This window comes from Taudactylus pleione, unplaced genomic scaffold (assembly GCF_031769625.1).
Source record: "Taudactylus pleione unplaced genomic scaffold, aTauple2 ptg000370l, whole genome shotgun sequence".
NCBI lineage: Eukaryota > Metazoa > Chordata > Amphibia > Anura > Myobatrachidae > Taudactylus > Taudactylus pleione.
The window spans coordinates 5653393-5667640 of NW_028284771.1; the positions used below are offsets into that span (position 1 = coordinate 5653393).

Sequence of the window (14248 nt, forward strand, 5' to 3'; positions counted from 1 at the left end):
TACAAGGGAACCAGTTCCATTGGCAGCCATACATGCCCACACCATGACACTACCACCACCATGCTACACTGATGAGGTAGTATGTTTTGGATCATGAGCAGTTCCTTTCCTTCTCCATATTCTTCTCTTCCCATCACTCTGGTACAAGTTGATCTTTGTCTCATCTGTCCATAGGATGTTGTTCCAGAACTGTAATGGCTCTTTTAGATGTTGGCAAACTCTAATCTGGTCTTCCTGTTTTTGTGGCTCACCAATGGTTTACATCTTGTGGTGAACCCTCTATATTCACTCTTGTGAAGTCTTCTCTTGATTGTTGACTTTGACACATATCCACCTACCTCCTGGAGAGTGTTCTTGATTTGGCCAACTGTTGTGAAGGGGTTTTTCTTCACCAGGGAAATAATTCTTCTGTCATCCACCACAGTTGTTTTCCGTGTTCTTCCGGGTCTTTTGGTGTTGCTGAGCTCTCCGGTGCGTTCTTTTTAAGAATGTTCCAAACAGTTGATTTGGCCACGCCTAATGTTTTTGCTATCTCTCTGATGGGTTTGTTTTGATTTTTCAGCCTAATGATGGCTTGCTTCACTGATAGTGACAGCTCTTTGGATCTCATATTGAGAGTCAACAGCAACGGATTCCAAATGCAAATTTTACACCTAGAATCAACTCCAGACCTTTTACATGCTTAATTGATAATGAAATAACGAGGGAATAGCCCACACCTGTCCATGAAATAGCTTTTGAGTTGATAGTCCCATTACTTTTGGCCCCTTAAAAAGTGGGAGGCACATATAAAAACCGTTATAATTCCTACACCATTCACCTGATTTGGATGTAATTACCCTCAAATTAAATCTGAAAGTCTGCAGTTAAAACACATCTTGTTTGTTTCATTTCAAAGACATTGTGGTGGTGAATAGAGGCCAAAATATGAAAATTCTGTCAATGTCCCAATATTTATGGACCTGACTGTATGTGTATATATATATTATAGTGCATCCGGAAAGTATTCACAGCGCTTCACTTTTTCCACATTTTGTTATGTTACAGCCTTATTCCAAGATGGAATAAATAAATTTTTGTCCTCAAAATTCTACACACAATACCCCGTAATGACAACGTGTAAAAAGTTTTTTTTTTGTGATTTTTGCAAAGTAAAAAAAATCACATGTACATAAGTATTCACAGCCTTTGCCATGAAGCTCAAAATTGAGCTCAGGTGCATCCTGTTTCCACTGATCATCCTTGAGATACAGCTTAATTGGAGTCTACCTGTGGTAAATTCAGTTGTTTGGACAGGATTTTGAAAGGCATACACCTGTCTATATAAGGTCCCACAATTTACAGTGCATGTCAGAGCACAAACCAAGCATGAAGTCCAAGGAATTGTCTGTAGACCTCCGAGACAGGATTGTCTCAAGGCACAAATCTGGGGAAGGGTACAGAAAAATATCTGCTGCTTTGAAGGTCCCAATGAGCACAGTGGCCTCCATCATCCGTAAAGAAGTTCAGAACCACCAGGACTCTTCCTAGAGTTGGCTGGCCGTCTAAACTGAGCGATCGTGGGAGAAGGGCCCTAGTCAAGGAGGTGACCAAGAACCCGATGGTCACTCTGTCAGAGCTACAGCATTCCTCTGTGGAGAGAGGAGAACCTTCCAGGACGACAACCATCTCTGCAGCAATCCACCAATCAGGCCTGTATGATAGAGTGGCCAGACGGAAGCCACTCCTTAGTAAAAAGCACATGGTAGCCTGCCTGGAGTTTGCCAAAATGCACCTGAAGGACTCTCAGACCATGAGAAACAAAATTCTCTGGTCTGATGAGACAAAGATTGAACTCTCTGGTGTCAATGCCAGGCGTTATGTTAGGAGGAAACCAGGCACTGCTCATCACCAGGCCAATACATCCCTACAGTGAAGCATGGTGGTGGCAGCATCATGCGGTGGGAATGTTTTTCAGCGACAGGAACTGGGAGACTAGTCAGGATAGAGGGAAAGATGATTGCAGCAATGTACAGAGACATCCTGGATGAGAACCTCCAGAACGCTCGACCTCAGACTGGGGCGACAGTTCATCTTTCAGCCGGGCAACGACCCCTAAGCACACAGCCAAGATATCAAAGGAGTGGCTTCAGGACACATCTGTGAATGTCCTTGAGTGGCCCAACCAGAGCCCAGACTTGAATCCGATTGAACATCTCTGGAGAGATCTGAAAATGGCTGTGCATCGACGCTTCCCATCCAACCTGATGGAGCTTGAGGGGTGCTGCAAAGAGGAATGGGCGAAACTGCCCAAAGATAGGTGTGCCAAGCTTGTGGCATCATATTCAAAAAGACTTGATGCTGTATTTGCTGCCAAAGAAGCATCAACAAAGTATTGAGCAAAGGCTGTGAATACTGATGTACATGTGATTTCTTTTATTTATTTTTATTATTACATTTCCAAAATTCTGAAAAAAAACTTTTACACATTGTCATTATGGGGTATTGTGTGTAGAATTTTGAGGACAAAAATGAATTTATTCCATCTTGGAATAAGGCTGTAACATAACAAAATGTGGAAAAAGTGAAGCGCTGTGAACTTTCCGGATGCACTGTGTGTGTGTGTGTATATATGTGTGTATATATATATATATATATATATATACATATATATATATAATTTATTACACACAAGCAGAGAGACACGGAGCTTGAGAGTGTAGAAACACAAGAGGCAGAAGGCTGGAGGGGACAAGGTGCACAAATCTGGTAGAACCTCTGTGGAGAGACAAGAGGCTGGAGTGATGGGGCAGGAGGATGGAGTGACAAGGGGCAGGGGCCTGGAGAGGCTGGAGTGATGGGGCAGGGGGCTGGAGAGACATGAGTCTGGAGTGATGGGAGCAGGAGCATGAAAGACGAGAGGATGTGTTATTAGTAGAGACACTGAAGGAGTATTCAGAAACGTAGGTGAACAGGAGAGAATTGTGCATCGAATGCCAAGGGAGTGAAGAGTGTCGAAGAGAATATGGTGGTCAGCTAATGAAATCTGTATTGCAGAGGAGTTGTGGTTGTATACAGGCTACTTGTGTGGTTTCGAAGCAAAGGGAGAAAATAGAGTGGTAGTTGGAAAGAGTATTAGGGTCCATTGATGGTTTCTGGAGAATAGGAGAGGTGAGACCATGTAGTACATGTTATAGGCTGTGGACAAATTTCGGCGAGTACTGTGCGAAACTGCCCAATGTTTTATAGTAGCAGTCATTTAAAAGGCAAAGTAAACCTGGCTTTGACTGCTACATTAGGTGCTTTAAGCTTGAAATCTGCAGCCTATTATATATACACCCATGTCTGAAGATGAATGTTAATGTATAAGTGGAGAGGGACAGGTTGAAGAGGTAAGCTAGGCGCCGGCAACCATTGGAGGTAGTATATGGAGAAATTAAGATGGGCTGTAGGGGAGGAGATGAGTGTGAAGTCCTTAGCTTCAATAAAAGAGAGATCCCTACTGAGTGAAGACAATGGACCTCATTCAGAGTCTCTCGCTAGATGCGATCGCTCGCCCCCAGCGTATGCAAATTTGTCAAAGTGACGCCACGGGAAGCGATCGGTCGCCAAGGCATAAGCACGCCCACCATGTCTTAGCGAGTGGCCAGCGTACGCCCAATCGCACAGGCAGAGCCGTCCACCAGCACACGTCATCTCCGGGAAGTGTATTAAAACATTGGTACATCGAGGACAATCGGAAGCGATCGCAGCGCCTGTGGTTGCCTTACTCTACCGCAAGCACTGTGAGGACTTCAGTGTAAAAAATAGGCATGCGACGTGTACTATGACGCTGCATGTTAATTATGCATGCCTCTGAAACGGCGTTGAATCACTCGGGCACGCCTGCGTTCGCACCTCCACTCCCCCGTCATTAGTGTTCTGCCCCTGTTACCAACCACAAACGGCCTCTCCTGTCACTCATTTCACTGGGCTGTCTTTGCTGGGCGAGCGAGTTGCTTGCGATCGCACAGAGTAGTTCGCGCACGCGCAGAACGAAGCGTACGCAAACCATCGGGCCACTTGCGAGAGCACAGCGCTAGCGAGAGACTCTGAATGAGGTCCAATGTGTGGTTGCTGGAGCTGCCTCATTAAGAACTAACCAATTTCAAATATGACTGCAGTTAACATCATTCATTGCACAGACGGTGGGGGTTGTGGACTGGTCTACTGTAGTGGAGGGAAGAGGGAGGCAATAACGTGGTTGAAAAGGCAGCTGGATAAAGTAAGTAGCATTGGGTAAGCCACTCTCATATTTGTAATAGGTTTGTCCCTAACTAAGATGGTTGAGTACTAAGGCTCTGATTCAGAGCTGGATGCTCTTTGTGAGCACTCGCTCTGAATCAGGGCAGCCTGTTTTTTTTGGCCGGCCTCGAGGCCGCTCGCTAAGCTGTGGGTGACCACCCACAGCGTTAGCGGGCAGCCAGGCGATGGTCGCGACCATCGGGCTTGCGACGAGACCCTTGTGGTAGGGTCTCGTCCACCGCAAGCCCCAATGAACTTCCTGCTCTAATAGAGCAGGAAGCTCACTACTGACATCACGGGTGATGTCAGTAGGGCCACCCACAAACGGCAGGTGTTCCTTCAGGAATGCCTCCGTTTGTCCAGCCACCCCCCCTGCATGCCTACAAAACGGGGCGAGCTGTCAATCACAATAGACAGCCACCCCGTCTTGTAGTGAATCCCCCAACGAGTGAAAATTCACTCGCTACAGGGCTCGCGCACACCGCGCGTGCGCACTGCCAGGCCCTTGACCCGCTTGCGAGCGCTGTGCGCTCGCGAGTCTGAATCAGGCCCTAAGATTCTTTCTGTTTTGTATGGCAGACATTAGACATTGCTCTTCGGGCCTGATTCAGTACCAATCGCAAGTGAAACTACGTAGGCAGGAGCGATTGCCATTGCACATGCGTATAAGCCACACTGCGCGTGTGCTGGGATTGCACTGCGATTACAGACGCACAGAGGAATCCATCACAGAGTGATTGACAGGATCATTGGGTGGTGGTGATGGGGGAGTTGTCGGAAAACTGCAGGTGTGTCTGTCTGTTTGAACGCCGTTGCCTGAGTGTGCATAAATTAGTTACTGCGATTGCATACGCTGCTTGAGAGCCCACTGCTTGCGAAGAGACTTGCAGTGTCTGCGGCAGGTCAGACCTGCTGTAAATGCTGCGTGAGTGGTCGATGTGCATCATTGGTACCGATATTTATGCAGAAAAGCAACAGTGGACGGATGGGCGAAAGCAGTAATGGGCGTCTTTATACCGGCTGAACCTTGGAAAGCATTAGCATATTTTAGCAGCTGAGTTCCGTGCGAATTCACAGCCTCGATTGTGATCCGTACTGAATCAGGCCCTTTATACTGTATGGTAATCACATGGATGCTGTCTGCAGTCAGAGGTCCCCAAACTCTGTCATTACCGTTCAGATTTTAAGGATATTCATGCTTTGGCCCATATGCTTAAATCAAAATATGTGATAATTAAGTCACCTGTGTTCAAACATGGGAATCCTTTAAACCTGGACTGTAAAGGCAGAGTTTGGGAATCTCTGCTCTAAGTAATATATAGTTGTAACTAGGATGCTTTCTGTATTGTATGTTGGCCACTAAGATGCTCTTTGTATTGTATGACAGTCACTGAGATGCTCTCTTATTGACTGTAAGGGCATGACCACCACCATGGCTTGGGCAACTAAGTTTTGGCTACATCCAGGCAGAGGCAATATGAATAATTTTTTATATTTTATTGCTGGTTCAAAATTTTCACTAGTGGGAGACTAAAAGTGGATGAGCTGAAGAATGATCTATCTTGACCGTTCTTCATGCAACAGTAAGGAATGCACACACTCAACTACTCTCAATTCAGTGCTAATCCTGGAAACTCCCTGCTGCTGGATTAAGCAACAACACTCACGTAACCTATGCATATACACCACCCACTGGTGTGCTGACTCTACCTACTTGTTTGCTTCGCCTGCCAATGCAAATGCTTTGCATACTTCCTCTGTTTGCATCATCTACTGTGACACAACTAGTACAGGTATGCCCATCTTGTTGCATTGATCTAGCCCAGTGTTGGCTAACCTTGACACTCCAGCTGTTATGGAACTACATAACCCAGCATGCACTGCTACAGTTTTGCTATTAGGGCATGCTAAAACTGTGGCAGGGCATGCTGGGATATATAGTTCCACAACAGCTGGAGTGTCAAGGTTAACCAACACTGATCTAGCCTATAAAGGATGTGGCTAGTACGAACAGAGAGCTAATCGTGCCTACTCCTGTGTTGGTCCCACCTACAGGTCACTTACTGGAGTCCCACCTACAGGTGATTTTATCGGAGTCCCCGATCTACTGTAGTCCCCACCTGCAGGTGATTTACTGTAGTCCCACCGACATGAAGCCAAATTTAGATTTTCTTACCAACTTCCAATCTGTTCCTGCATCAGGGTATAACCACTATTACTAATATATTTGTCTCCATTTAATAGTCTTAAATTATTTTCATCTTTTCTTTGGTTTAGACTTGTATGTAAATCCTATGCACATTTTTTTTTTTTTGTAATTGCAAAATGCTGTGTAAAAAAATACATAAAATATTAGATTTGCAAAATATTTTTCAGCAATCTTCTAGCTGAAATACTGTAGAGTATTTATCAGCCTCTGTGCAGCATTAAAAGGACCACTAAAAATGTAAAATATAAGTCGCCTTACATAAATTAGCTACTAGTAACAGATATGTTGTCATTTTTGCCTTCATGCTACTAAACATCCTGTTTGTACTCTATTGCCTCTTTCCATTGCTTCACATATATCTACTTTAACATTCTTTATTTTAGTAACTAATTCCTGCTCCCACTACTCAATTTCTTCCATTTATATTTCACCTTTGGAGCTGCGCTCATACATTAGCAGCACTTTTACCTGTATTTTGAACATCAAACCACTTTTATCCACACTGTCTCCACATCACACAGCCTCCACATCACACAGCCGTCTCCACATCACGCAGCCGTCTCCACATCACGCAGCCGCCTCCACATCACGCAGCCGCCTCCACATCACACAGCCGCCTCCACATCACACAGCCGCCTCCACATCACACAGCCGCCTCCACATCACACAGCCGCCTCCACATCACACAGCCGCCTCCACATCACACAGCAGCCTCCATATCACACAGCAGCCTCCATATCACACAGCCTCCACTCCAGTTTTCTTCTCACTTATTACCTCATCCACAGCATGAACACCTTTACCTCAATCACCCCCCTTATTCAGTGTCCACATAATCCTCTGCTTTACCTACTTTTTCCACCCCTATCCTCCCACTCTAGTCTGCTCCACTTGCTGTTCCCCCTTTTTTCTCTCACCAGTCTCCCTTCCAACCCTCTGCTTCTCTCAACCACCCGTCCTGTCCCTCCACTCTTAACCACCTTCCTCCCTCCATGGACTTACTACCCCACCTCTAAGCCCTATTACCTACTGTCTCTGCCGGTGCCCTCTAGGGCTGCCATGAGAAATCCTGGACCCGAGTATAGAAACACCCTGGGGGTCCCTCCCTGGAGGGGGCATGGCCACAGCATGTTGGGGATGGCTGCACCTCTCTGTCGGTGGGCCTAGGATGTAAGCACCCACTAACAGGAGCATAGCATAGCATCCAGCAGCCGGGACTATAGTACTCACTATTAGGATGGTGGGGAAGTCCCATAATAGCCACATTTTTAGCTGGATGTATTTAGATGTTAAAATGTAACAGACAAAAATTATAGGGCAACTACTTTATTTTGTACATTTCTCATGCAAAGAACACATAAATAAAATCTCTCCCTCGTCCCTCATGTGCTTTGCCTCCCCTACTTATACTATAATGTACTGCTAACTCCCCAATTGGCCCCTAACACTTGGTTGCTAATGCCCTGCTGCTTGTGCTATGCAGCTATGTTTATAAACCATGTCCTGCATTGTTTTATATTACTACTGTTTTTTCTTGTGTGCTCATTTATGTACTGTGTAAGGCGCTGCAGAACCTTTGTGGTGCTACATAAATAAAGGATAATAATAATAATAATATGCTTTCTTTTCGATATAAAGGAGATAAAACCACACAATCATTCTGCAGGTCATGTTATTTTTACCTGGGGGATTTGACCGTCAAAAAGGTAAAATTTCCATTGATCTATAACTAGAAATTAAAATATATGAAATAAACAAATATGGAATAATCCGGTTCTACCTTCCATGTTTTTATTTTCTTCAAAACTATTTTAATGAACCATTCTCTGTTGGTAATTATATGGTAATTATGCCATACTTCTTGTGAGCGTTCATAATACGGTCATCTTCTATATGTAAACCGAGGGCGATTCATTAAGGATCGCTATTGCGATCACAGCTCTGTAGTCTGCTTTGAAAATATGCTAATGATTGCTATGGCAATACCATTGCACTGCCAGCATAGACACACCCACTGCCTCCCACTACCGCTATCTCACATCCGAAACACCTTGCAAACCTCCATAAACATTGGTAACATCGAGTACCATCGGCCCCTCACGCAGAATTACAGCAGCCCTGACTTTACTTAGAAATTGCTAACCTGGTTGCACGCAGTAAGTACTCATATGCATACGCAATCGCATTGGCAAATTTATGCACGCCCATGCAATGGCATTCAAATGTACAGACACGCTTACCTCTCTGACCACCCCTGTCACCACCCCAAAACGCTCACTGCCTGTCAATCACTCTGCCTGGTCTCCATGATCGCAGTGGTGCCTTCTTTCACGCGCACTACGATGCATGCGTAATAAATCAGGCCCTGAGATCATTATTATTATTACAATGTGAAAGTGAAATCTGATTGTGGCTTTCACTGCTAGTGCTGTAGTCCATTGCCAGGTGTACCAATAAGCAATAACAGGAAATGTTAGTGATTCATATAATAAGCAGAATTGCTATCTCACACATATGGTCAGTGGTCAGTGTGTAGAACACAGGAAGCACATGACAAGCATGTAATATAACTCATTTTAATATAATATATTTTCTATTTACATCTAAGAAAATTATTTATCAGGCACAAAATAAATGTTAACATTTAAGGAATTAGCTATTTTGATAGCCAATTAGACCATGTTAAATATCTAATTAGCAGTAAATCATGTCCTGTATATGACCTATTAGATGTCATCAGGGACCTTGTATGTTAATCGTGCACTAGGAGATTTAGTCGCACTCTATGGCCACCTACAGAGAAAATATACAAAGAAAACAGCAAAATAATTATTGGCATTGCACCTGTAACATTAGTGTTCATAAATCTATTTATAGAAAAGACATGTAACATGTATAAAGAGAGATTGGGAACTGAGGGGTCTATTTACTAAGCAGTGTTAGGAGACAGAGTGAAAAGTGATAAGGTGCCAGTCACTCAGCTCCTAACTGTCATCTCACAGGCTGTGTTTGAAAAATGACAGTTGGGAGCTGATTGGCTGGCACCTTATCACTTTTCACTCTGTCTCCTAACACTGCTTAGTGGTATTTTGTCTGGTTTGGTTTTAGAATTGGTCTGTTGTATAAAGGAAGTACTGTTCTTAGAGGTTATTCTATAAAAGGAGAAGAATCTGAAAATGTATTTAATACTATACAAGTATAAATTGTTACATCATATGCCATGTGCAGAAATTGACTTTACAGTTTCTTCATAAAATGAATGTGAATGTGCTCCTCCTTTCCAACCTGTGCTCTACAAAATCAGCCCCTATATTGCGCTTTGACTTGTATTTATTTAACTTTATTTGTGTGCAGATTATGTTAAATGTCAGATCAGCTCACAACAAAACTGAAAAGTTGCTCATTGCATTCTGATACATATTTGTGAAATTCCATTCCACATTGCAAGTCAGAGGATTCAATCAATAATATAATAATGTCCTGTTAGTCGTAATGTATGATATAGCAAATTCTTATACTTCCTTTATCCAGTTATATGTGCTGCTCTAAGCAATCAGTGCAAAGCATTCACATTACCTTAAGGTGCCTGATGATAATGCAATTAAAATAATGACCCCAGTGTAAGCTAGAAGTGATCAGCTACTCAGCACTCCAGCCCAGCAGCAGGATTAGCTTGTGCATCACTAGCTTCAGAATATCTTTGCTTTCAACATAAATAAACTCCACACTAGAGCATCATGTCAGCTCCCAATCATCCATACTTGGCTACTCTCCCGGATTGTCCAGCAAACTCACAAATAACTGCAAGTTCTTCTATAATTCGTGAGAGCAGGGAACACTCCCGGACTTCAGTTAATTTCCCAAGTGAAGTGGGTGGGGGCTTGATGATGGGATATGCTGGGAATCTTGTCTTTGCGGCCCTTTTCCTTCAGACATTACTCCATGAAGAGGCAAAGCGCATCACCCACTCCCTCCACTTACACCTCCCTGTGGGATCACAAGGAATAAAAAGGTCCCAAAGCAATCTTCAGAAATGGATATTACAGAATATATATATATATATATATATATATATATATAAACGCTGGGTGATGGGTCTCATAAGTCAGTCGGTGGCATGCCCTGGTCACATGACTGCACACCTGTATTTCGGGGAGTGGATGTATCTTCTATATTCCATAAGTTGATTCAAGTAAACATTTGAGGGCCACTTGTGACCCTCAATATAATCCAGTTCTTCAGCTACAATAATAAAACAATTGTAAAGAGAGAATTAAAGTATGTTTACACAGGATATTTGAAAACACTCTCTACAGCAGGCTTTCCATCTTATGGTGCATACACACGATCAGATTTTTCCTTCAGATATGAACGATAACGATTAAAAATCGTTCAGTCGTTCATATCTGAAGGAAAATCGTTCATATCTGACATGCCTGAACGATGGACGATCAACGATGCGCGTTCCCGTTTGTCAGATAACGATATCTGACATCTGATGGGTTTGCAGTCAGACTTGGACGATTCCATTCATTTTAATGCAGTCAAAAATCGTTCAATCGTTCAAATCGTTCAAAACTTTGGTAAAATCGTTCAAATCGTTCAGTCGTTCATCTGACAAATCTGACAAGTCGGACAAATCTGACCGTGTGTATGCTCCTTAACCATATATCTGGGTGTACAGTATTTTCAATCACACAGCAAAATAGATAAAACACAAACACTGACTGATGTTTAAACCATTGGAAACAATGTTGTTTTATTTTGTTCTCTTTCACTTCTATAAAGTTGATCATGAGTTACAAAACCCACATACAGTATATGAACAGGCACTACATCTTAGAGCAAGTTTAGGTTTTTTTTTGTAGAATCCCTGTATTTAAGTTCCTTAGACAACTAAAGTGTGATTTCCAAGTTACAGTGGCTATAAAATATATTCAGCCACTTTGCTGTATTACAACATAGGACCATTATGGATTTAATTGAACTTTTTTGCAACTAATCAACACATATGGCTCAATCCTATAAGGTGCAAGGGGGGCAAGTTGCAGTTGCAGTGGCGTGGAACACCTGGTAATGGCACCACAAGAGGCCAATGGCAACACTAAAGGAGTAAAGCTGGGCATCCACTATACAATTTTCTGTCAGATATCTATCCAATCTGGCTGGTTGGAATGAAAAAATAGGGTAGATGTATGATAGCTAACGTGCCGCTATACCTCTTCCTGCTTGGAGGCGCAGCAGGAAGCACTACCGATGAGATGTAAGAACATCTCATCGGCCGGAGAGGGGGAGCGTCTACCCGCTAGAGACAGCTGTGTCTCTGTCCCGGCCGGCTCCACTGAGCATGCGCGGGATCTTACAAGTATCGAGAGATGACTGTGTGCAGCCCTGGAGTTGGCAGCAGCCCCAGGAGGGACAGCGCTGTCCCTGCTGTGGGGATAGGCTAGCGCCAGGCTGTAGCTTTCGATAACGACAGCTACAGCCGGCCGAACGGTCATGCGGTATGACCGCTCGTACATGGCCCTGTCGCTCGGCGCTGCTATCTTGTAGATAGCAGCGCCGATAATGACAGGGGCGCATAGCGCCACTGTCATTTACCACACAGACCCCCGATCATACATCGGGAAGAAGCGGTATCAGCGCACATAACGTGCGCTGATACCGCTTCTAGGCTTCGTACATCTACCCCAAGGTGTCTTATTCGCACGAATAAAACAACTTGATGCAACAAAACCCCATGCTAGATTGACACTGATCAATTTAATGTGCAACATTTACACATCTGTGTGCTATGATGCAGTGACTGCAGCTTTCTTCACGCCAAGTTCTGCCACTTTGTACATGTTTAACATTAATTCCTGTGCGGTTAAAGTGGAAGCACTGCATATGTGTAGTACAGAATGAGCGGTGTTTATCTGCATCTGCGATACAAATTAAAGATAAAGTTTGCAGGCGGAAAAGTATCGCACGCGTGCCCGCGTATCCCAGTATTCACTTTGAAAGTACGTGAAAACGGGACCCGGCAAAACTTAAACAAGCGGAAAGTCCTGTCAGATTTGGGGAAATCAGCTTGACACCCCCCAAAAGATGCTCTGACATGGGGGTTAGCTGTGGTTACCCCCGATTTGGCTTGCTGAAGGTCTTTGTTGTTTTTAAATGGGCTCAATAGCTGCTAAATAGTGTTTTTGTGTAAGTGGTGCAGAATAGTATTCGGAAGGGTTATTTTTGCAGAAAATAACTTATCCCAGCAAATTTGGGGTAGTTGAAAATGGGGGCCAGCATATTTGAAAGTTGCTAAAGTTAAGTTTAAAAAATCGTGAAAAATCCACCTGCCGAAAGCCCCTGCAATGAAAAAAAACACCTGGGGCATACTTGGGGACCCCCCTAGAGTCTAGTTTGCTAGTTTTTAACTTGGTCCCCCAACATTTTTTTTCTCGCCCCCAAAATGAAAGTTATTTTTTGTTCTTAAGTGGTTTTTTTTTTTTATGCAGTTTACCTTTGGGAGACTGTCTGAAGGCTGCACGGGGGTTCCCGCAACGTTGCACCCCAAAACTCCAATTCTGCACTTTTATCCGCCTGCTATTCATAGGCGAAACTTTTCCGCTTATTACATTGCATTGACTTTCCGCCTAGGCGGAAAGTGTTTCAAATTGAATACGGCGATAATTTTCCGCCTGGCGAAATGACGTCATCGGCAAAACTTTTTCGCCGATTCCGGATTTTCACCTCATATTGAATACGGGCTATAGCTCTAATTGCTGCCAAAAGGTGGTTCTACTGATTATTAATTCTGGGGTGTGAATAACAATGCAATTACGTATTTACAGATTTTTGTTCCTAATTCTTTTTGACAAAAGGTTTAAAAAAAAAATTAAGTACATTAATCGAGTACTTTGTATTGATCAGTGGAAAAAAAAAAGAGATTAAAATAATCATGGTTCCATGTTGTAGCACAGCAAATGTGAAAAGCCCAATAGGGGGGATGAATATCTTTTATAGCCATAGCATAAAATGATCATATCTCTTGTCTCAACAGTACAGTGTGTGCGATAGAGCTATATCTTTGTAAACCATCTGTGCTGTAGCTATGTAGTTTTGTAGTAGGTACAGTGCAATGGATTCAGCGCTAAGGCCATGATTCAGAGCCGCTCGCTCCCAGCATATGCAAATCCAGCGCACGCCCAGCAAGGCAGGCGATCGCACGGCAAGGCATTACCATGCCCACTATGTCTTGACGTGCGATCTCTGTGTATGCAGACCTCCACCAGCCATTCATAAGACGCCCACTTGCGCACGTCATCTCCTGGAAGAGCATGAAAACATTAGTACATCCGAGTACCATCGGATGTGCTCGCAATGCTTGAGGAGGACTATACCTTGCCGCAATCACTGCAAGCACTTCAGTGTATAATTCAACCAGGTGACATGTACTATGACGCTGCCTTTTAATTATGCAGGCCTCTGAAACGGCGTTAATTTGCTCAGGCACGCCTGCGTTCGCACCTCCATTCCCCTGTTTCCAGTGGTCTATCCTTGTTACCACCCAGAAATGACTTGACCTGTCACTCATTCAGCTGGGCTGTCTCTGCTGGGCGAGCGATTGCTTCCCGATCGCTCTGACTAGTTTACGATGCATGCGCAATTGCATAACATCGGCCAGGAGCGAGCGGCGGCTTGCGAGAGGGTCTCAATTAGGCCATAAGCCTGAAGTGGCAGAATGTGTAAACACTGCCTAAGAACTAATAACAGTGGGCAGTAAAATGATGCGAAGAC

General features: G+C 43.9%; 1 protein-coding gene across 2 annotated transcripts in view; it reads right to left on the bottom strand.

Annotated features, from left to right (window-relative positions):
- Window positions 1–9539: 9539 nt before the first annotated feature.
- RHOBTB3 (Rho related BTB domain containing 3) overlaps window positions 9540–14248 on the bottom strand; it is an 82377-nt gene continuing 77668 nt past the window's right edge. For both annotated transcript variants that reach the window (XM_088444632.1, XM_088444631.1), the window contains exon 12: window positions 9540–10714. In XM_088444632.1, the coding sequence (XP_088300758.1) occupies window positions 10599–10714 (116 nt within the window). In that variant the 3' untranslated portion in view covers window positions 9540–10598. The remainder of the gene's footprint in view (window positions 10715–14248) is intronic.